Source organism: Hyla sarda, chromosome 7 (assembly GCF_029499605.1).
Source record: "Hyla sarda isolate aHylSar1 chromosome 7, aHylSar1.hap1, whole genome shotgun sequence".
In the NCBI taxonomy this organism is placed as follows: Eukaryota; Metazoa; Chordata; class Amphibia; order Anura; family Hylidae; genus Hyla; species Hyla sarda.
Window position 1 is genome coordinate 40,827,951 of NC_079195.1, and position 24,002 is coordinate 40,851,952.

General features: G+C 44.7%; 1 protein-coding gene across 1 annotated transcript in view; it reads right to left on the minus strand.

The window, feature by feature from the left end:
• The window catches only part of PYROXD2 (pyridine nucleotide-disulphide oxidoreductase domain 2), a 145,727-nt gene that overhangs the window by 12,765 nt on the left and 108,960 nt on the right, over positions 1 to 24,002 (minus strand). Inside the window, exon 13 of the mRNA XM_056529051.1 lies at positions 19,292 to 19,446. Within this exon, the coding sequence (XP_056385026.1) occupies positions 19,292 to 19,446 (155 nt within the window). The remainder of the gene's footprint in view (positions 1 to 19,291; positions 19,447 to 24,002) is intronic.

Genomic DNA, 24,002 nt, shown 5'->3' on the forward strand with positions numbered 1-24,002 from the left:
CCCGGATGGGATAAAATGAGAAAAGTGTGCGCCGGAGTACTCCTTTAACAGCTAAATCAGGAAAGAACACAACAAGTGGGGAAGGGGCAACCTGTTCAGTCCAGTGTTGCTTTTACCAGCACCAGCTATGTCATGGCATAACAGAGAGGAGTATGTGCTGTAATTGGCTAGAGAAGTAATGTAGAGGAAGTCCTGGGTGTGTACTACTGGCAAACAGTTCAGCCTCCGCCTCCTCACCATATATGGGGCTCAAGAACAGCAGTGAAAGCACTAGTATAATAGCATTCTCTAGGCAGAGTATGACACTATTATATTCAGTAAGTACAAGATGGTAGGATTTTGAAGGCACTGCATGAGAGTATTATTTAGACAAAATATGGTGATATTATTTAAACACTGTAATAGCATTATTTAGGGACGGTATAACACTAATGTATGAGTGCCATGTTGCAGTACTTATTGCACAATTTATGGTGCTTTTATTTAGGCACTGTTTGATGGCCACTAATGACTGATCATATGACGTCACTAAGGCTGGGTTCGCATCATGATTTTAACACCCAATTGAGCTCACGATTTTTCACCTGCAAACCTTACAAAACTGTAACCAAGTTGTATCCATTGAGTTACAATGAGTAATCGTATCCAACACATGCATCAGTTTTGATGCACATACGATTTTGTCTGATTATAAAAGGAGCGGGGGGGGGGGGGGTTGGGGTGTTTCCTCCATATTCAAAATCGTATAACAATCGAGTACAAATTCTACATAATGAAGCCCTTTGTAGATCGTATCAGGTCGTGTGACTGCGATTTCATCCGAATAATGATATGATTTCATGGAATCCATTTTCGTCCTATTTTACTGTCCGTTATTCGTACGGCAAAATCGAGATGTGAACCCAGCCTTTTTTTTTTTTTTTTTTTGCTGGCTCCCACATTCATAACACATATGCCAAGCCCTGTAGCAATATTATTCAGACACTCTATGATGCCATTTTTTCAGGACAGTATAACACTATTATATGGCCCTATTATGTGGGCACTGTATGGTAGAATTATTTCGTGTTATTATTTAGGCACTGTATGATGGCATTCTTTAGGTACAGTATAAAACTATTATATATATATATATATATATATATATACACACAGTGACCCCCCGACCTATGATGTCCCCGACATAAGATCATTTCAACATACGATGGCCTTTCAGAGGCCATCGCATGTTGAAGGCAGCATCAACATACGATGCTTTTGTATGTCTGGGCCATCGCATAAACGGCTATCTGGCAGCGCAGACTGCTTCAGCTGTCACCGGATAGCCGTTTACGCTGCCCCGTGTGCCCCGCTGATGATCACTTACCTGTCCTCGGGGCTCCGGCGCGTCCTCTTCGGGATCCCCTGCATCATGTGCGCTCTCCATCGTCGTCATCCAATAGGAGCGGCGTGCGTAGCGACATGATAGCGGCGACGGAGAGCGAGGATGCCGGGGAAGCAGAGGCCTTGCCAGAGCGTCGGGGACACCCCGGGGACGCGGCGACAGCGATGGAAGGCAACATCCAGGGAAGCGGTGACGGTCCGGAGCGGCGGGGACACGTGAGTATAACCTCCAATAACAGTGGTCTTCAACCTGCAGACCTCCAGATGTTGCAAAACTACAATTCCCAGCATGCCCGGACAGCCAACGGCTGTCCGGGCATGCTGGGTGTTGTAGTTTTGTAACATCTGGAGGTTCGCAGGTTGTAGACCACTGTCCTATACTTTACATTGCACGGATCCGTCAACATACGATGGTTTCAACAAACGATGGTCCATTTGGAACGGATTACCATCGTATGTTGAGGGACCACTGTGTATATATATATATATATATATATATATATATATATATATATATATATACTGTGTGGCTGTTTTGTGAGGTGTCTGTATAGTGATATAATTTAGGCACAATATGGTGATATTATTAATGTACAATGTGGCTGTATTATTTAGGTATCATTATAACAATGTTATTCTCATTTTCCTGTGGGGGGGAGGACACATTTTTCCCAGACGATTCTACAAACAGTACTGTAATATAACATAATACACCTACCTGATTTTTTTTCCCCGCTAGAACAATATTCTATTTATTGAAGCAAACCTTGTACAAATCTTGTCTGCAGCGCTAAACCACTATGTCCTCCGCCGCTATAAAAAAATAATCTGATTTCTCACTGGAACCCACATTCACAGCTGTAAATTATATTTAAGTTACCAAAAATAAGGAAGTTGAGACATTGTGAAATATCTATGTGTAAATGCCGGCTTATGTATTCACGGGGAAACCGTACGGAATACAAACTAGAAATACTCTCTGCAGTAAAGAGATTAAAGAATTTATTTATAAAACGGGGATAATCCTTAAACCATGTTATTATCCCGGACAGCACTTTATAAATTCTGCAGCATGTTTATTGGATTACACCGCAATTTATGGCTGTAATATGTGCGGTTTACTAGTGGGCATTAGCTTGTATCTGGCAGCACATTAAAGCAACAGCAATTTAATAGTGAAGATTTTCACCCCGGCCTAGATAACACTACATACCGTATACTGACGGTAGAAGGACTGTGATAAAATCCTAGTGTGGTGTCCCGGTACAGGACCTTGTCCTGTCCCTGTCTAAAGTCCCCTCAGTTAGAGTCCCTCCATTCCACAGGGCTCTCCTGCAGGGCTTGCCCCTTGGTCGCCTCATATAAATGTATTTCTGTATAGTGTACAAATGTATAGGACCTACCTGGGTCACGTGATATGTTGTAATGGTTGTACAGATATTTAGGACCTTCCTGGGTCATGTGATAATGTCATGTGATGTACCCAGAGTTCTCTGGGTTCAGGATCTACAGGCTTTGCAGCCAATGGGATTAGTCCAGCCTCCTTAGTATATAACTAAATATATCACTAAATTCTCTCACTCTCCTGCTGTACACTAAGCCAAGCCCAATCAGCATATCCCAATTCATCTCAACTAGGCCAAAGCCTAAAGAACCAGCAGCCACTAAAACCGTGAGTTATAAAGCTCTATCTACCAATTCCTTGTGACTACTATTCAACTCAACTCATACAATTAGTAGCACAGTGGCCTGCTTAAAGCTAAAGACTATTAGTCCCAGCAAAGCCTGTGAGGAACCTGCATCCCGGTTACCTCAAGAGAAACTGTATATTTGTAAAGACTGTTTGCATCAGTAAAAGTTCAGTAAAAGTTCCAGTTATCTCATAAAATCTGCAGTGGACATTTCGTCTATTATCCTGCCGTTTCTGGGCCGGTTGTCGGCAGGGCCTTCTATACAATACAACCGAATACTGGCGTCACGACAAACCAAGGGTTAATCCCACCAGACCCTGTTACACCATTGCCTCACTCAGCTCACCACACTAGGGAAAGCCATACAAATACATATATGGTACGACGGATACGGGGTATGCTACAGACTATGTATATTGTACCGTGCAAATAGTATATTCAGATTTCTGTGGAAATTGCATTATACTGACAGCCCCCTCTGGAGGACCCAGCATGTCTGTAAATTACATGGTCAGCATAATGCAGTTTTTTCCTAGATATTGCAAAACTACAAACTGAGGTGTAAGCAGAGAGCTCTGTGGTCAGACAGAAAAGACATTTAAAAGAAAAGAACTTCCTGTGAAGCATACAGCAGCTGATAAGTACAATGGTCCCTCAAGTTACAATATTAATTGGTTCCAGGACGACCATTGTATGTTGAAACCATTGTATGTTGAGACCATAACTCTATGGAAACCCTGTAATTGGTTCTGAAGCCACCAAAATGTCATCCAAAAATAGGAAAAAGTGAAGATTAAAGAAAAATAAGTAGATAACTAATATAGATAAAGCAAATTCTTATATATGAAAGTAATAAAGATCTGCTGGGAGCTGTAAATCACTACCTATGTCAGTGTTTCCCAAGCAGGGAGCCTCCAGCTGTTGCAAAATTACAACTCCCAGCATGCACGGACAGCCTTTGGCTGTCCGGGCATGCTGGGAGTTGTAGTTTTGCAACAGTTGGGGACACCCTGCTTGGGAAACACTGGTCTATGTAGAGGACAGGAGCTTCTTCGGGGTTCTGTACAGTACACGCAATGTCCTAAAAAAAGTAACATGGAGTTGCCCTTAGCTGGTGTCCAAAGGAGCAGGTAACCCTGGTCCAGGTAAAGAGTACAGAACATGTAATACCTCCCTGTACTGTAGGGGGCACTACCAGACACCAGTCAGTGCATGCACTTCAGTAATACAGGGGTTTTACCAGTGAATGCCTATTCTGATTGGTCAGATCTTGCAGATCTGGACTGTCCGTAGCATTGTATGTTGAGTCTGGTTTCAACTTACAATGGTCCAGAAAAGATCATTGTATGTTGAAACTATTGTATGTTGAGGCCATTGTAAGTTGAGGGATCACTGTACTGGAAGTAATTTACAAATCTGTTTTGGCACCAGTTGATAAAAAAAAATGTTTTTAAGGACATTGCAAGTGTGAACAGTACTCTAGGACCCGCAAGTGTGAACAGTACTCTAGGACCCGGCAAGTGTGAACAGTACTCTAGGACCCTGCAAGTGTGAACAGTACTCTAGGACCCTGCAAGTGTGAACAGTACTCTAGGACCCGCAAGTGTGAACAGTACTCTAGGACCCTGCAAGTGTGAACAGTACTCTAAGACCCGCAAGTGTGAACAGTACTCTAGGACCCGCAAGTGTGAACAGTACTCTAGGACCCGCAAGTGTGAACAGTACTCTAGGACCCGCAAGTGTGAACAGTACTCTAGGACCCGCAAGTGTGAACAGTACTCTAGGACCCTGCAAGTGGGAACAGTACTCTAGGACCCTGCAAGTGGGAACAGTACTCTAGGACCCTGCACGTGTGAACAGTACTCTAGGACCCTGCAAGTGGGAACAGTACTCTAGGACCCTGCAAGTGTGAACAGTACTCTAGGACCCTGCACGTGTGAACAGTACTCTAGCCTTTGTATATAAATGTACTGCATATAAAAATATTGCCGGTGTGAACAGTATTCTAGCATTGGTGTTGAAATGGACTCTATATGTTACAGAGGAATATGATGTGAATTAGCCACCTGCTGCCCATAGAAGGCTATCCTCTCAGTAACAATAACATGGCGGTTGCACTTGCATGAACATTTTATATAATTTTTTTTTTACAAGATGTGTTTTTCTATGATAATATTTTTTTTTTCAGATTTGATTAAAAGTGAAGTTTTAAAAGGTTCCCAAGTGTACTGCATTGTATAGAGCTTTTGACCCTGAATCTATGTATACTTCTCATTAGTTAATTGACCCCACTGGGTGTCCTGCTCCGGGCCCCGCAGAGGTTGTTTTCTTGAGCAGCGGTCTGACGTGTCAGGCCCAGGAAGCACCCGGGTCCAGAGTGTGAAACAGCAGTAACCCAGCAGCAAAAGATTCGACATAGAGTGAGCGGCCAGTGGTTCAGAAAGAAGATCGCTGTGGGGCCCTTAGCCGGACACGGGAGACATCACTGGAGCGCAGGAGGTGAGTAAAGGTTGTTTTGTTATATACTACAGAAAAGGCACATTAAAAAAAAAAAAAACACAGCCACTGCATAACCTCTTTAACCCCTTAAGGACGCAGAAAATTTTATTTTTACGTTTTCCTCGCCTTCAAAAAATCATAACTCTTTTATATCTTCATCCACAGACTAGTATGAGGGCTTGTTTTTTGCGCGACCAGTTGTCCGTTGTAATGCCATCACTCACTTTACCATAAAATGTATGGCGCAACCAAATAAATACTATTTGTGTGGGGAAATTTAAAGAAAACCACAATTTTGCTAATTTTGGAAGGTTTTGTTTTCACGCCGTACAATTTACGGTAAAAGTGACGTGTGTTCTTTATTCTTTGGGTCAATACGATTAAAATGATACCCATGATTACGTACTTTTCTATTACTGTTGCGCTTAAAAAAAATCACAAACTTTTTAACCAAATTAGTACATTTAAGATCCCTCTATTTTGAAGACCTATAACTTTTTCATTTTTCCGTATAAGCGGCGGGATGAGGGCTCATTTTTTGCACCGTGATCTGTACTTTTTATTGATACCCAGGGATGTGGAAATTATATAGCCCGACGCCCGGGACATGCAGTTTTGAGCACCGGGCAGGTGGATTCTTCCAGCATTTAGCCCGGCTTCGGGCAAGCAGCGCTAAATGCCGGAAGAATTTTAAATGTGTGCGCAGCATGTGTATTGTACCTGCGGCCTCCTTCCTGAAGTGGTGCGCACTATCCGTGACGTCATAGGAAGCGCAGGACGCTGAGACGCATAGGCAGCGGAGTGACGCTGACGTCCCGTGCGGCGCCTGGGATGAGTTCACTTGACGTCCCGTGCGGCGCCTGGGATGACTTCACTTGACGTGCGCATCGTGCATCCCCCGGCCCGAAAGCAAGGTCCTGCGATCTTTACAGGCAGCAGTAAGTGTAAAACGTCCATAGAGATATTTTTAAGGGGGTATAATTGTTTAAATAGGAACCCTACCTGGGTGATCATGTATATCTGGGGGCCTGTACACCAATTGGGAACCCCTATCTCTTTATCAGGTGGGGCTCCAGCTGTTGCAAAACTACAACTCCCAGCATGCCCAGACAGCCATTGGCTGTCCGAGCATGCTGGGAGTTGTAGTTTTGCAACAGCTGGAGGCTTCCTGGTTGGAGAAACAGCGGTATACTGGCTGCACAGTGTTTCCCAACCAGGTGGTGCCTCCAGCTGTTGCAAAACTACAACTCCCAGCATGCTCGGACAGCCAATGGCTGTCTGGGCATGCTGGGAGTTGTAGTTTTGCAACAGCTGGAGGCTCCCTGGTTGGAGAAACAGCGGTATACTGGTTGCACAGAGTGTCACAGCTCACTCCTCCACTGTGACACACAGGTCCCAGCACATAGAAGATGCCCCATTATCCTTATGTGCGGGCGGTGAAAATTTTATATATGAAATTACCATTATTCAGTATGAACAGGTATACCGCCCTGCCCTAGGGGTCATATATATCTGGGGACCTGTACACCTATTGGGAACCCCTATCTCATCATCAGGTGGGGCTCCCCACAGGGATGTGGAATTCCTATCGCCCGAGGCCCGACAAGCAGTTTTGGGCGCCGGGCAGGTGAATTAGCTTCGGGCAAGCAGGGCCGGACCTGACAAGTGCGGTGGCGATCTGCAGTTTGTATGGAGCGGGATCCCGACTCCTGCCCGCTCCATACTCTGCAGCCTCCGACAATAAAAAAACTGTATCCTCGGAAGCAGAGCAGGAAGCTGTGTATTTGTCTTCTCTCCCCTGCTCTGCAGACGTGCGGGGGGAGATGAGGGGCGTGGCTTATTTCTCCCCGTGCAGACCTGCATCCTCTGCCTTTACTCCCCCCCAGCTGTAGCTTCGGAGAGCTGAGGGGAGGAGGCCCGTCTGCACGGAGAGATGCGGCGCTCTGCAGTATGTATGGAGCAGGCTCGGGATTCCTGCCCGCTCCATACTCTGCAGCCCCCGGCTGTTTTCCGTAGCCGGGGGCCGCCGCTAATAGCCAGCATGCGGTGATCGCCGTGGCTGGCTATTAACCCTTTAGGTCTAAAGGGAGATGTGAATGCTCCCTGGTGGGCTAGTGGGGTGGGCTAGTGGGGTGGATTGCCCCCCCCCCCCCCCCCCCCCGCAGCGCGATCGCAGGGGGGCGATCCACTATAGAGGTAGCCGGAGGACTTACCTCTGTTTCTTCCCTCCTGTCCCGACTCTGTCATTGATAGATCCTGGCTGGACTAGGCTCTATCAATGGATCACAGAGCACACAGCTTAATAGAGTTCAATAGAATCTATTCATCTGTCTGAGGAATCTAATGATTCCTCCTATAAGTCTAATAAAGTGTAAAAAAAAAAAAAAAGTTTTAATAAAAGTTTGAAAGACACATTAACTTAGTGGTCTTCAAACTGTGCCCCTCCAGATGTTACAAAACTACAATTCCCAGCATGCCAGGACTGTCCGGGCATGCTGGGAGTTGTAGTTTTGCAACATCTGGAGGGCCACAGTTTGAAGACCGCTGCATTAACCCCTTCCATGTTAAAAGTTCAAATCACCCCCTTTCCTATATAAAAACATGCAAACATAATAAAAATAAACATATTTGGTATCGCTTTGTGCGCAATTGTACAACCTATTAAAATATAACATTATGTATCCCGTACGGTAAATGTAATAAAAATACCAAACCACAGATTTGCAATTTTTATAATATCCCATAAAAAAAGTTAAAAAGCGATTAAAAAGTCAGATCAATGCCAAAATGGTACCGATACAAAAAACAGATTATGGCGCAAAACATGAGCCCTCATACAGCCTGGTATGCGGAAAAAAAAAATAAAGCTACAGGGGTTAAAAAATGGCAATTAAAAAATTAGAAAATTAGTTACCTCAACCACAAGGTAAATGGCGTAGAAAAGAAAACCACCACCACCAAATCTGCAAAATTATCTTTTACTATTTCAATTTCACTTCCCCAAATATATATATATATTTTGGTTCAGAGAATATGTTATTGAAAAATTAAAAGGTGTCATTATAGTAGGTAGTTATGGCTATTATAGGGCGAGGAGGAAAAAATCAGAGCGTAAAAGCGAAAATTGGCCCGGACAAGTGGATCGTCATGAGGGACAAGTAGATTTTGCTCCATTTTAGTCCCGTGGACAAGTAGTTTTTTATAAAATTTCCACACCCGATACCATATTTGCTTATATAAAACTTTTAATACATTTTTTGATAATTTTTTGGACTTTTTTTTCTACGTTCACGCCGGTCACCGTACGGTATCATTAACATTTTATTATAATAGTTCAGATATTTACGCACGCGGCGATACCAAATATGTATATAAAATATTTTTTTAACACTTTTTGGGGGTGAAATAGGGAAAATGGGGCAATTTACGTTTTTATTGGGGGAGGGGGTTTTTCACATTTTTTTTCTTTATTTTTTTTACTTTTTTCCCTTTATTTTTACACTTTAATAGTCCCCATAGGGGACTATTTATAGCAATCACTTGATTGCTAATCCTGTTCAGTACTATCTATAGGACACAGCACCGATCAGGGTTATCGGTCATCTTCTGCTCTGGTCTGTGGGAAGGCAGATCAGAGCAGAAGACTCCCGGAAGACAGCGGAGGCAGGTGAGGGGACCTCCGGCTGCCGTGCTGGATGATCGGATCGCCGTGGCAGCGCTGCGGGCGATCCGCTCATCCAATTAAGTGACCGCGATGCTGCAGATGCCGTGATCTGTATTGATCACGGCATCTGAGGGGTTAATGGCGGACATCCGCAGGATCACGGGTGTCCGCCATTACGGGCGGGTCCCTGGCTGCGATCAACAGCCGGGACCTGCCACGCATGATCCGGGCATCGCTCCGATGCCCGCGGTTATGCTTAGGACGTAAATGTATGTCCTGGTGCGCTAAGTACCGTATCACCAGGACGTACATTTACGTCCTTTGTCATTTTTTCTTTTTTTAAATCAACTGGTGCCAGAAAGTTAAACAGATTTGTAAATTACTTCTATTAAAAAATCGTAATCCTTCCTGTACTTATTAGCTGCTGAATACTACAGGATTATTTTCCGTTTGAAACACAGGGCTGTCTGCTGACATCATGAGCACAGTGCTCTCTGATGACATCTCTGTCCATTTTCGGAACTGTCCAGAGTAAAAGGAAATCCCCATAGCAAACATATGCTGTTCTGAACAGTTCCTAAAATGGACAGAGATGTCAGCAGAGAGCTCTGTGTTTCAAAAAGAAAAGAATTTCCGCTGTAGTATTCAGCAGCTAATAAATACAGGAAGTAATTTACAAATCTGTTTAAAGGAGATGTCCGGTGCTCACTTTTCTTATTTTATCCGTTCCGGGCTGAAAAAGAATAGAAAACAAATTTTCTCTTACCGGCCTAGGCTCCCCGGTGCTTCAGTACAGATGTTCGGTCCCCGGACTGTATTCTTCTTACTTCCTGTTAGCCCGGCACGTCACACGAAGCTTCAACCTATCACCGGCCGCAGAGATGTCCCGCCTCGGCCAGTGATAGGCTGAAGCTCTGTGTGACGTGCCGGGCTAACAGGAAGTAAGAAGAATACAGCCCGGGGACCAAACACCTGTACCGGAGTGTACCGGAGCACCGGGGGAGTGTAGGCAGGCAAGAGAAAGCTTATTTTCTTTTTTTTTGCAGTCCGGAACAGATACAATAAGAAAAGTGAGCACCGGACATGTCCTTTAACTTTCTGGTACCAGTTGATATAAAAAAAAAATAGTTTTTCACCGGAGTCCCCCTTTAAGGACTAGGAACCCTGTTTCCAGATTAAATTACAACAGTGATTTCTCTGAAATGGAAATTATATATCATTGTAATAAGAGGGATTATCAGTATCAGTGTTTCGAGCAGTATGAAAATAGTAAAAGGTTCAATTTGAGATGGTTCAGGACAATAGAGATATGGGCTAGAGACCGAGCCATAAGGCAGCATCTCTAACACATCAGATCTGTAGCCAGTGCCATATTTGCCATGAGACGAGACGAGTATCAGAGTACCTGAGGGGCAACATGTTTATACGGTTTACTCTTTTGTTCTGCACTGTTGACTCTACTCACCCCATGACCTGCAAATGATGCCTGGACACAGATATGAGATACAAGGCAGTCAGGACTGGGATTGCAGCTACAGAACAGAGGTATGCAGTACACTTTGCTGGTACTGTTAAACGCTGCAGATCACGGTTTTGAAGCACGATTCTGCCGTGATCCTACTCCATACTGGGTGGCTGTTGCAGCTGCAAGTCTAATAAACACTGAGACCCCCACGATTAAAGTTGATCGCGGGACCTACGTCCGATGCGGATAGGGACCTCCTGCAATTGCAGGGTTCCGATCAGCTGACATTACAGTCAGAGGGTCCCTACCTGCCTTCATGCCGTCTGATCTTTTCTCTGCTTCTCAAGTCTACTTTTGCCAATAACACTCATAAAAAAAATATGATAAATTTAAATGATTAAAAATGTATTTAATAAATGTAAAAAAAAACTTTAGACCACCCACCCTGCTCCAATTTTTCTAATAAAATTACGTAAACAAACATTAACATAAACATATTTGATATCATTGCGAACTATGAAAATATAACATTAATTAAGCTGCATGGTGAATGGAGTAAACGTAGAAAAATACCAAAGTCCAGAATTGCAGATTTTTGGTCACTTTGCATTACAGAAACGAGTAAAAAATGATCAAAAAGTCCTATAAAAAAAAAATTGTACTATTAAAAACTACATCTCACGGTGCAAAAATATGATACAGCTTCAACATACAGCCCCATATATGAAAAAATAAAAGAGTTATAGGGGTCAGAAGAGGGACACTTTTTAGCATGCTTAGTTTCTTACACAGTTATAATGTTTTAAAGTTTAAAAAATGCTTTATAAATTTGGTAATTGTGTCTGTTTTATTTATTTCATTATTATTTTTTCTTTCACCCCAAAATAATTTTTTGGGGCTTCGCCATAGATTTTGTAGTAAAATGAGTGATAACATTGCAAAGTACAATTGGTCCTCATATGGGCCTGCAGGGGAAAAATTGAAAGTGTTAATGGTAATGGATTTCAAAAGGTGAGGAGAAAAAAAATTAAAATGCACAAAAAATCCCTGTGTCATTAAGGGGTTAAAAAAAACACACAAAACAGAAAAACAATGCAAATGATTAATTCTCTCCTATTCAATTAGTTATTTTTTATTTATTTTTTTAAATGGGGTACTCCGCTGCTCAGCGCTTGGAACAAACTGTTCCGAACGCTGGAGTCAGTGCTGGGAGCTCGTGATGTCATAACCCCGCCCCTCATGATGTCATGTCCCGCCCCCTCAATGCAAGTCTATGGGAGGGGGCGTGACGGCTGTCACGCCCCCTCCCATAGACTTGCATTGAGGGGGAGGGGCATGACATCATGAGGGGCGGGGTTATGACGTCACAAGCTCCCGACTCCAGCATTCGGAACAGTTTGTTCCAAGCGCTGAGCAGCGGAGTACCCCTTTAAAGGGGTACTCCGCCCCTAGACATCTTATCCCCTATCCAAAGGATAGGGGATAAGATGTCAGATCGCAGCGGTGCCGCTGCTGGGGAGCCCCGGGATCCACGCTGCCGCACTGCGCTATCATTACATCACAGAGCGAGTTCGCTCTGCACGTAATGACGGGCAATACAGGGGCCAGAGCATAGTTACGTCACGGCTCCGCCCCTCGTGACGTCACAGTCCGCCCCTTTCAATACAAGTCTATGGGAGGGGGCACGGTGGTCATCACGCCCCCTGCCATAGACTTGCATTAAGGGGACGGGCCGTGTCCTGAGGGGCGGAGCCATGACATCACGTGTCTCAGTCCCCTGTATCGCCCGTCATTACGCACAGAGCGAACTCGCTCTGTGCTGTAATGATAGCGCAGTGCCGCAGCGGGGATCCCGGGGTCCCCAGCAGTGGGAACGCGGCGATCTAACATCTTATCCCCTATCCTTTGGATAGGGGATAAGATGTCTAGGGGCGGAGTACCCCTTTAAGGCATATTCTTACTAAAAAAAGGGTTTCATGGTTTTAATGTAGCCCTTAGAGAAATCAAAGTACAAAGAGATCAATGTCCGTGGCTTTTCTATCCAGGCAGCTGTACTGGAGTCTATAAGCAAAAACATATTGGGGGGAGATTTATCAAAATCTGTGTAGAGGAAGAGTGGTGCAGTTGCCCATAGCAACCAATCAGATCGCTTCTTTCATTTTTCACAGGCCTCTCTATAAAAATGAAAGAAGCTAGCTGACTGGTTGCTATGGGCAACTGCACCGCTCTTCCTCTACACAGGTTTTGATAAATCTCCCCCATACCACATATAATGGGGATCCTCAGGATCCCGGCCCATGGACTAAATAAAAGTCATGACCTTAGCAGTATCAGCTGTTCCGTGACATAGTAAATAAAATTACACAAATCTGAAGCTCATGTTTCTCATATTCTGTGAGCACATGATAGTATTAGATGAAAGATGGATATCTGTGAGGATCAGTATACACTGGCATCTATGTAACAGCAGCCAGATAAAATACTTCTATGGCACGTTTAGGGTACGTTCACACGAGCGGATCCCCAGTGCGTATTACACTGCGGAGCCGCCACTGAAGGACCGCTGTATGTTGCCTTTCCGGGTGCCTGCTCAGAGCTGTAAAGGCAGCATACAGCGGTCCGTCAGTGGCGGATCCGCAGTGTAATACGCACTGGGGATCCGCTCGTGTGAACGTTCCCTTAGAGGTGGTCTGAGTGAAGAAAATGTGCACAGGATGGGGGAGGGTAAAATAACCTGTCACCGATCCTTACCAATGCGGTTCTACTCGGGCCCTCCCCAATGCTCCGAACTTCCAATTCTCCATCTTTACATGCAGGAAATACCCGCTCAGCCAGTGACTGTCTGAAGTAAGACACAGCTGGGACCAGAAAGAAGAAGTGGATCTAGTCAATGTAGTCTTGGATTTATTCCCTAGATTAGAGGTCCCCAAACCCAGTCCTCATGGCTCACTAACAGTCCAGGAATTAAAGGGGTACTCCGGTGAAAACCTTTTTTCCCTTAAATCAACTGGTGGCAGAAAGTTAAACATATTTGTAAATTACTTCTATTAAAAAATCTTAATCCTTCCAGAACTTATTAGCTGCTGAATGCTACAGAGGAAATTCCTTTCTTTTTAGAACACTGATGACATCGCGAGCACAGTGCTCTCTGCTGACATCTCTGTCCATTTTAGCAACCGTGCATAGCAGATGTATGCTAAGGGAAGCATGGTGGCTCAGTGGTTTAGCACTGCTGCCTTGCAGTGCTGGGGACTTGGGTTTGAATCCCACTAAGGACAACAATAAATAAAGCGTTATTATTATTATTATAATAACGTCAGGAGAGAGAACTGTGCTCGTGATGTCATCAGAGAGCATTCCAAAAAGAAAATAATTTTCTCTGTAGTATTCAGCAGCTAATAAGTACAGGAAGGATTAAGATTTTTTAATAGAAGTAATTTACAAATCTGTTTAACTTTCTGGTACCAGTTGATTTAAAAGAAAAAAGGTTTTCACCAGAGTACCCCTTTAACCCCTTAAGGACGCAGGACGTAAATGTACTTCCTGGTGCGGTGGTACTTAACGCACCAGGACGTACATTTACGTCCTAAGCATAACCGCGGCATCTGCGGCAGTGCGCGATTTGAATGAATGATCGGATCGCCCGCAGCGCTGCTGCGGGAATCCGATCATTCATAACGCCGCACGGAGGTCCCCTCTCCATCCTCCGTGCGGCTCCCGGCGTCTCCTGCTCTGGTCTGTGATCGAGCAGACCATAACAGAAGATCGCTGATAACACTGATCTGTTCTATGTCCTATACATAGAACAGATCAGTATTAGCAATCATGGTATTGCTATGAATAGTCCCCTATGGGGACTATTCAAGTGTAAAAAAAAAGTGTTAAAAAATTTAAAAGTAAAAGTAAAAAAAAAGTGAAAAATCCCCTCCCCCAATAAAAAAGTAAAACGTCCGTTTTTTCCTATTTTAACCCCAAAAAGCGTAAAAAAAACATTTTTTACAGACATATTTGGTATCGCCACGTGCGTAAATGTCCGAACTATTAAAATAAAATGTTAATGATCCCGTACGGTGAACGGCGTGAACGAAAAAATAAATAAAAAAAGTCCAAAATTCCTACTTTTTTTATACATTTTATTTAAAAAAAAATTATAAAAAAATATATTAAAAGTTTTTTATATGCAAATGTGGTATCAAAAAAAATACAGATCATGGCACAAAAAATGAGCCCCCATACCGCCACTTATACGGAAAAATAAAAAAGTTAGAGGTCATCAAAATAAAGGGATTATAAATGTACTAATTTGGTTAAAAAGTTTGTGATTTTTTTTTAAGCGCAACAATAATATAAAAGTATATAATAATGGGTATCATTTTAATTGTATTGACCCTCAGAATAAAGAACACATGTCATTTTTACCATAAATTGTACGGCGTGAAAACAAAACCTTCCAAAATTAGCAAAATTGCGTTTTTCGTTTTAATTTCCCCACAAAAATAGTGTTTTTTGGTTGCGCCATACATTTTATGATATAATGAGTTATGTCAATACAAAGGACAACTGGTCGCGCAAAAAACAAGCCCTCATACTAGTCTGTGGATGAAAATATAAAAGAGTTATGATTTTTAGAAGGCGAGGAGGAAAAAATGAAAACGTAAAAATTAAATTGTCTGAGTCCTTAAGGCCAAAATGGGCTGAGTCCTTAAGGGGTTAAAGGAGAATTCTGGCTAAAGCCTGAATACCCCTTTACATTTTTCCTGTTTTTCTTCCAATGGAGTAACTAAAAAAAATCCAGAATGTTGGTTGGCCTTGAGGACTGGGTTGGGGACCACTGCCCTAGATGATTGGAGGTCTAGAGGGAACACAAGGGAGACACTTCAGACTCCATGACACTTCTTGCAGTAGTAAAGTGAGTGTCACCTGTTGACCACTCAAGGGCTAGTATTCAGGCTTACATGCAGCACATTTAAAGGGGTACCCCAGTGGAATTTTTTTTTTCTTCTTATCAACTGGTGGCAAAAAGTAATGCAGGTTTGCAAATTACTATTATTTAAAAATCTTAATCCTTCCACTACTTATCAGCTGCTGTTTGCTCCACAGGAAGTTGAATTGTTCTTTTCTGTCTGACCACAGTGCTCTGTGCTATCCAGAGAAGGGGAGGTTTGCTATGGAGATTTGCTCCTACTCTGGACAGTTCTTGACATGGACAGAGGTGTTAGCAGAGAGCACTGTGATCAGACAGAAAAGAACCATACAACTTCCTCTGGAGCATACAGCAGCTAATAAGTACTGGAAGGATTAAGATTTTTAAATAGAAGTCATTTACAAATCTGTTTAACTTTTTGGCACCAGTTGATTAAAAAAAAAATAGTTTTCCACAGGAGTACTCGCTTTAAGTCCCAAATCATAAGAACAACGCAGTAGCTATTGGGCCTTTGAAGAAAGGTGGAACAGCTCTGGTTGGTCCGATTGACTTTGGTATTTCGTAGTGAGAACCAGTGCAGAAAATCTGTGGTATTAGCAAACAAGGGGGCTAGGGCATTGGTCCAAGGCACATGGAAAGGGTATGGAAGCAGAATAAAGACCAGATCCTTCTGTCCAAGATACCAAAACCTGGAGCTATGAGTGGCCTATGATAAAACCTGGCTATAAGGACCCTTTTCTTCTATGTATATACCAATATAATATCTGGTGCAAAATGGCATTTAAAAAAAGTCCTTTTTGTGCAAATCCACATAAGCCTAATGACTCTACGGGACTTTATGGAGATATGAATTAAAGGGGTACTCCGGCCCTAAGACATTTTATCCCCTATCGGAAGAATAGGGGATAAGATGTCTGACTGCAGGGGTCCCGCCGCTGGGGACCCCCGCAATCTTGCATTCGGCACCCACCTCTTTGAGCTGCACACCGCGCTGCCAGCTCACGAACTGCCGGGTGCCGATCACAGGGCCGGAGTATCATGACGTCACGACTCTGCCCCGTGTGATGTCACCCACCGCTATGCAAGTCTATGGGAGGGGGCGTGACGCCCCCTCCCATAGACTTGCATAGCAGGGGCGGGGCGTGACGTCACACGGGGCGGAGTCGTGACGTCACGATACTCCGGCCCTGGGTCTGCACCCGGCAGTGTGTGAACTAGCAGCGTGGCGTGCAGCTCAAAGAGGTGGATGCTGAATGCAAATTTGCGGGGGTCCCCAGGGGCGCAATTGGATAAGGGATAAGATGTCCTAGGGCCAGAGTACCCCTTTAAAGGCTTGTTGGTACAAACAAAGCTTTATACTTCTCAGCCACTAATATACATGTGTTTTTAGGGGCCCACAAACAATGTTATGCTGTATTGCAAACCATTTATGGTATTAATGTCTTATGTAGCAGAGAAACGCACTGTGTGTATGAAGGGAGGAGGAGGAGATACCGCACAGTGTGTATGAGGGAGGAGGAGGAGATACCGCACAGTGTGTATGAGGGGAGGAGGAGGAGATACCGCACAGTGTGTATGAGGGAGGAGGAGGAGATACCGCACAGTGTGTATGAGGGAGGAGGAGGAGATACCGCACAGTGTGTATGAGGGAGGAGGAGGAGATACCGCACAGTGTGTATGAGGGGAGGAGGAGGAGATACCGCACAGTGTGTATGAGGGAGGAGGAGGAGATACCGCACAGTGTGTATGAGGGGAGGAGGAGGAGATACCGCACAGTGTGTATGAGGGGAGGAGGATGAGATACCGCACAGTGTGTATGAGGGGAGGAGGAGGAGATACCGCACAGTGTGTATGAAGGGAGGAGGAGGAGATACCGCACAGTGTGTATGAGGGGAGAAGGAGGAGATACCGCACAGTGTGTAGGAGGGAGAAGGAGGAGATACCGCACAGTGTGTATGAGGGAGGAGGAGGAGGAGATACCGCACAGTGTGTATGAGGGAGGAGGAGGAGATACCGCACAGTGTGTATGAGGGAGGAGGAGGAGATACCGCACAGTGTGTATGAGGGGAGAAGGAGGAGATACCGCACAGTGTGTATGAGGGCGGAGGAGGAGATACCGCACAGTGTGTATGAGGGAGGAGGTGGAGATACCGCACAGTGTGTATGAGGGGAGGAGGAGGAGATACCGCACAGTGTGTATGAGGGAGGAGGAGGAGATACCGCACAGTGTGTATGAGGGGAGGAGGAGGAGATACCGCACAGTGTGTATGAGGGGAGGAGGAGGAGATACCGCACAGTGTGTATGAGGGGAGGAGGAGGAGATACCGCACAGTGTGTATGAGGGAGGAGATACCGCACAGTGTGTATGAGGGGAGGAGGAGGATATACCGCACAGTGTGTATGAGGGGAGGAGGAGGATATACCGCACAGTGTGTATGAGGGGAGGAGGAGATACCGCACAGTGTGTATGAGGGGAGGAGGAGGAGATACCGCACAGTGTGTATGAGGGAGGAGGAGGAGATACCGCACAGTGTGTATGAGGGAGGAGGAGGAGATACCGCACAGTGTGTATGAGGGGAGGAGGAGGAGATACCGCACAGTGTGTAAGAGGGAGGAGGAGGAGATACCGCACAGTGTGTATGAGGGGAGGAGGAGGAGATACCGCACAGTGTGTAGGAGGGGAGGAGGAGGCGATACCGCACAGTGTGTATGAGGGAGGAGGAGGAGATACCGCACAGTGTGTATGTGGGAGGAGGAGGAGATACCGCACAGTGTGTAGGAGGGGAGGAGGAGGAGATACCGCACAGTGTGTAGGAGGGGAGGAGGAGGAGATACCGCACAGTGTGTATGAGGGGAGGAGGAGGAGATACCGCACAGTGTGTATGAGGGGAGGAGGAGGAGATACCGCACAGTGTGTATGAGGGGAGGAGGAGGAGATACCGCACAGTGTGTATGAGGGGAGGAGGAGGAGATACCGCACAGTGTGTATGAGGGAGGAGGAGGAGATACCGCACAGTGTGTATGAGGGAGGAGGAGGAGGAGATACTGCACAGTGTGTATGAGGGGAGGAGGAGGAGATACCGCACAGTGTGTATGAGGGGAGGAGGAGGAGATACCGCACAGTGTGTATGAGGGGAGGAGGAGGAGATACCGCACAGTGTGTATGAGGGGAGGAGGAGGAGATACCGCACAGTGTGTATGAGGGAGGAGGAGGAGGTATCGCACAGTGTGTATGAGGGGAGGAGGAGGAGGAGGTACCATTTACATAGTTCAAAAATAGCTGACAATAACAGTGATTCAAGAAAAAAAATATATTAATAAAATATTTTTCATCACTTTGAATTATGGATATTTATGTACCTCACACCGGCTGGTGCACAACTTCATTGCATGTTGCAGGTGACCTAGCAGCAGACAGTCAGCTGTTATAGCTGGGGGGGGGATCCACAAAGTATGGGCTTATTGCCCCTGCTGGGCCACTGTAGGGGTACTGAAGCATTAAACATCACTGAAGGCCAGCTGTCCTTCAGAGCAGAGAGACCCCATAGAGGAGACTCTGCACTGACTAATAGGCGGCTGTGACTAACATTTAGAGCAGCCTGTATACATAATTTATATATTGGTGGAGAAGAAACAGCATTTAAAAAGACCTGATAAAACATTACCATTATCTGCATAGTTATCCCTTTCCTCATTGCTCCATGTTCTTCCCTCGCTGAGGGTGTACGGTGTATACTGGGAGAAGATTGAAATAACATGACATCCTGGAGGAGCGAGGGTCGGGTCCAGGGATGAGGGAATGCAGAGCTCGATCATTGGCCTGTGAAGAGTACGAAAAGCTGTGAACTTTACAATGTCAAGCAAATATTTATCTATCTATCATATTTAAAGGGGTACTCCGGTGATTTTTTTTTTTTAAATCAACTGGTGCCAGAACATTTAAAAAGATTTGTAAATTACTTCTATTTAAAAATCTTAACCCTTCCAGTACTTATCAGCTGATGTATGCTCCACGGGAAGTTATTTTCTTTTTACATTTCTTTTCTGTCTGACCACAGTGCTCTCTGCTGACACCTCTGTCCCTGTCAGGAACTGTCCAGAGCAGGAGCAAATCCCCATAGCAAACCTCTCCTGCTCTGGACAGTTCCTGAGACAGACAGGGGTGTCAGCAGAGAGCACTGTGGTCAGACAGAAAAGAAATTTAAAAAGAAAAGAACTTCCTCTGGAGCATACAGCAGCTGATAAGTAATTTACAAATCTGTTTAACGTTCTGGCATCAGTTGATTTAAAAAAATATTGTTTTTCACCGGAGTACCCCTTTAAGGGTGCATTCACATGTGCAGAATATTAGCAGCATATATAGTAATTACCATTGATATGAATTGTCCACAGCAAATCTGCAATAGTGGAGGATTTACAGATTTGCCGTGTACACATTCCCGTCATTGGGTAGCAAAATCCACTTGGGATTATGTATGTGTGAACATACCATTAGGAAATATTCAAACGTACCATGTTTTCTGCAGATTATATCAATGTTTCTAAATTATTGAACGCAGTATAAAATCTGCAGCAAACACTGTACATGTGATTGTACCCTTAGGCCATGTTCTGCATTGGAATTCGGCACTGAGATTCCGCTGGATCAGAATCTCGTTGAATTCATAGGGATTCTGCTGCGCTGTGCAGATGGCAGAATTTCCACCCCAGATGTTTTCTGCATAGCCATCTATGAGACAGTACATTGCTGTGCGGTCCTAGCACCGGCAGTTTGCAGAATGTCCTCTGTGGGGACATTCCGTAGTGTGAACATAGCCAAAAGATATGGTATCACGCTCCAGCTTTTACATGCGGACGAAACCCTGAAAAGATTGTGCAGCCATTAGCCACTGCGTGAAGTGCAAATTATTCTGTTCCTACCCTATGCTTTATACTGCAGCTCTGCTTATACAGATTGATTGCTGTATATAGCAGTAAGCCCACCTGTAATGTCTGTTACAAGACTATTCAGATGCCCCATTGACTTACAGCCTGGTACCATGCCTCCTCGAGGAAGAATCTATCCATTATCTGTTCCTGATACACAAGCCATGGCAAAATATATCCAAGAGAACCTCCAAAAAGGGATTTATCTGAAAGTCCTCCTCTCCTGCCGAAGCAGGTTTCTTCTTTGTAGGGAAGAAGGATGGTTCTCTCCGTCCATGAGTTGACTACAGGGGTCTTAACAAGATCACGATTAAAAATCGCTATCCTCTTCCTCTGATTTCTGAACTTTTTTGATCGTCTACGGGGTGCCAAGGTCTTCTCTAAGTTGGATTTACGAGGGGCATATAACCTTATTCGTATCCGTGAGGGAGACGAATGGAAGTCGGCCTTCAATACCCAAGATGGACATTTTGAATATCTTGTGATGCCTTTCGGTCTTTGTAATGCCCCAGCTGTCTTTCAAGAATTTGCCAACGATATCTTGATGACATCTTGATCTACTCACCCAACTTGGAGGAGCATCGCTCACATGTCCGTCTGGTTCTTCAGCGCCTCCGGGAGAATCATCTTTACGCCAAACTGGAGAAATGCCTATTTGAGAGATCAAGCCTTCCGTTCCTCAGTTACATTGTTTCTCATCAAGGGCTCTAGATGGATCCTGACAAACTGACTGTGGTTTTAGATTGGCCTTGTCCTACTGGTCTACGGGTCATCCAAAACTTTTTGGGATTCACCAATTGTTATTGTCAGTTCATCCCTCATTTCTCTTCTGTGGTTGCTCCAATAGGGGCCCTCACTTAGAGCTCGAATCGCAAGGTTTGGCCTCCTGAGGCCAAAGAGGCTTTCACTCACTTAAAGACTGCATTTGCCTCTGCTTCCTTGCTTGCAAGACCTGATCCTGAGAAACCCTTTGCTTTGGAGGTAGATGCTTCATCCGTAGGAGTCGGTGCCATTCTTACCCAGAAAAACTCCAAGGGCAAGATTGTAACTTGTGGTTTCTTTTCTAAGACTTTCTCGCCTGCAGAGAGGAATTACTCTATTGGAGATCGTGAACTCCTTGCTATAAAGCTTGCCATGTAAGAGTGGCGACATCTATTAGAAGGTTTTTCTCATCCGGTCACCATCTATTCTGATCACAAGAATCTCCTGTAACTCCAGTCTGTTCAGCATTTGAACCCTCGCCAGGCTAGATGGCCTCTTTTCTTTTCTAGATTTAATTTCTTCCTTCACTTACGCCCTGCTAACAAGAACTTCCGAGACGATGCTCTTTCCAGGTCTTTCCAGGTCAGATATCGTAGGATTGGACTCCATGCCGAGGCATATCATTCCTCCAGAGCGGTTGATCACCACAGCTCCTGACGATCTTCTGCAAGTTCCCCCCGTTCGTGTGTTAACTGTGCCCATGACAAAACTCCTCGGCAAAGACCTGCGGGACTCTTATAGCCTTTACCCATTCCAGAAACTCCCTGGTCTCACATAGCTATGGAATTTATTGCCGATCTGCCTCCTTCTTGTAATAACACGGTCATCTGGGTGGTGGTTAATCAATTTTCCAAGATGGCTCGTTTCATTCCGCAATCAGGTCTTCCTTCGGCTCCACAGTTGGCTAAGCACTTTCTTTCTATTTTTCGTCTTCATGGTCTTCCGAATCATATTGTCTTGGATCGGGGAGTGCAGTTTGTTTCCAAGTTCTGGCGGGCTCTCTGTAACTGTCTTGACATCTATCTGGACTTTTCCTCTGCCTACCAGCCTCAGTCCAAAGGTCAGGTGGAGAGGGTGAATCAAATTCTGGAGACTTATCTCCATCATTTTGTTTCTGCTCATCAGGACGATTGGGTAGACCTTCTGCCTTGAGCTGAATTTTCCTACAATCATAAGGATTCTGAGTCCACGAGGACTTCTCCATTTTTTGTTGTTTATGGACATTATCTTCATTCTCCTCTTCCAGTTCAAGCAGCCTCCTGTGTGCCAGCTGTTGATGAACTCATCCAAGACTTCTCTTCCATTTGTCTCTAGCCTCAGGCCGACAAGAAAAGAAGACTTCCTCCATCCTTCTCAGTCCTGACCTACAGCTATCCTGACCACATCTTTCCGTATCCCTCCTGTACCTCGCATTGCCTCAGCCACCTGTGTGGTCGAGTCATGCCAGGGGTAGCGTCCTGGGTGCCGTGTGCCGCAGCAAGACCATCCCGCTTTGCGGCAGGCTCTGGTGAAAAACAGCGGCACCTTAAACTCTGCTCCCTGGCACGGCCTGCGTTATCAGCCACACAGGTCCAGTGGATCCACTACTACCCTGTGTGCTACAGACATTGCCGTGAATCTTACACTGTGTTCACACTGTGAGAATCCTGACCTGTGTCCCTCCACATTGTGGAGTTTGCTTTTTAATATATCCTGTCTTGTATCTTGAAAAATATCCTGTCTAGTATCCTTACCTGTGTTCCTTCACGTTGTGGAGTTTGGTTTTCTTGTATCCGTTTTTATAGAGTTTATGATTGCTGATCTTTAGAGTTTATAGTTCATGCACTGATCATAGAGTACATGATCACTGATCTTGTGTTTCCTCTGTGCCTTACCATTTGTCTATAGTGTCCTTTGTGCTTACTCACTGAACTGTGTCCTCTGAACTGTATTATATTTCTGTTTCCTTCTAGGCCAGTATCCTGATCACACGCTGGAGTGTGCCCGTTGGCTAGAAGTCTATTTGGAGTTATTATTGCTGTCTACTCCTTTTGTGGAGTGGGGTGTCCAGTGTGTTTCTGTTCTGTGACCCAGTGTGAACAGTGTTCTATGTTCCTGATCTGTTTAGTGTATAACTTTCAGTTCATCCCCTGCATATTCTGGTTTCTGCTGTATACTCATTTCATACCTAGTCTTGTTCATTTATTCATCTCTGCCTTTATCTTGGTTCCGGTTTGTGAGCTGTTTGTTAGTACACTATATTCCGCACTGTTTGTGAGTTTATATTCTGTCTGGTATATCTGGTTGTTTGGTAGTTTTCCCGTTCTGTTCCTGGTCTGCGATCGGCTATGTATATTATTATTTGTTTTTATGCCCACTGCACTTTAACATAGGTAGGGATCGGCACCGTGATTGTCAATACGCCGTTTAGGGTGAATGGGCTAGTAGGCAGGGAGAGTTTTACTAGGGTCAGATTAGGGCTCACTCTCCCTGTCCACCCCCCGGTCATGACACCGCCTTTGTTTTCCAAGTAGTCTCTGCATGAGGAACATATTACTGTGACAAGCTACTGTGTCAGTGAAAATCCTGGTGATCCGCATTACCACTCAGGTTGGAGTTCTTCTATATGTATATGTTCTTCACGCTCAGCTCACCACAAAAATAAAGTGTGATACATATTTGTATACAGATGTAATATATTATTACTTG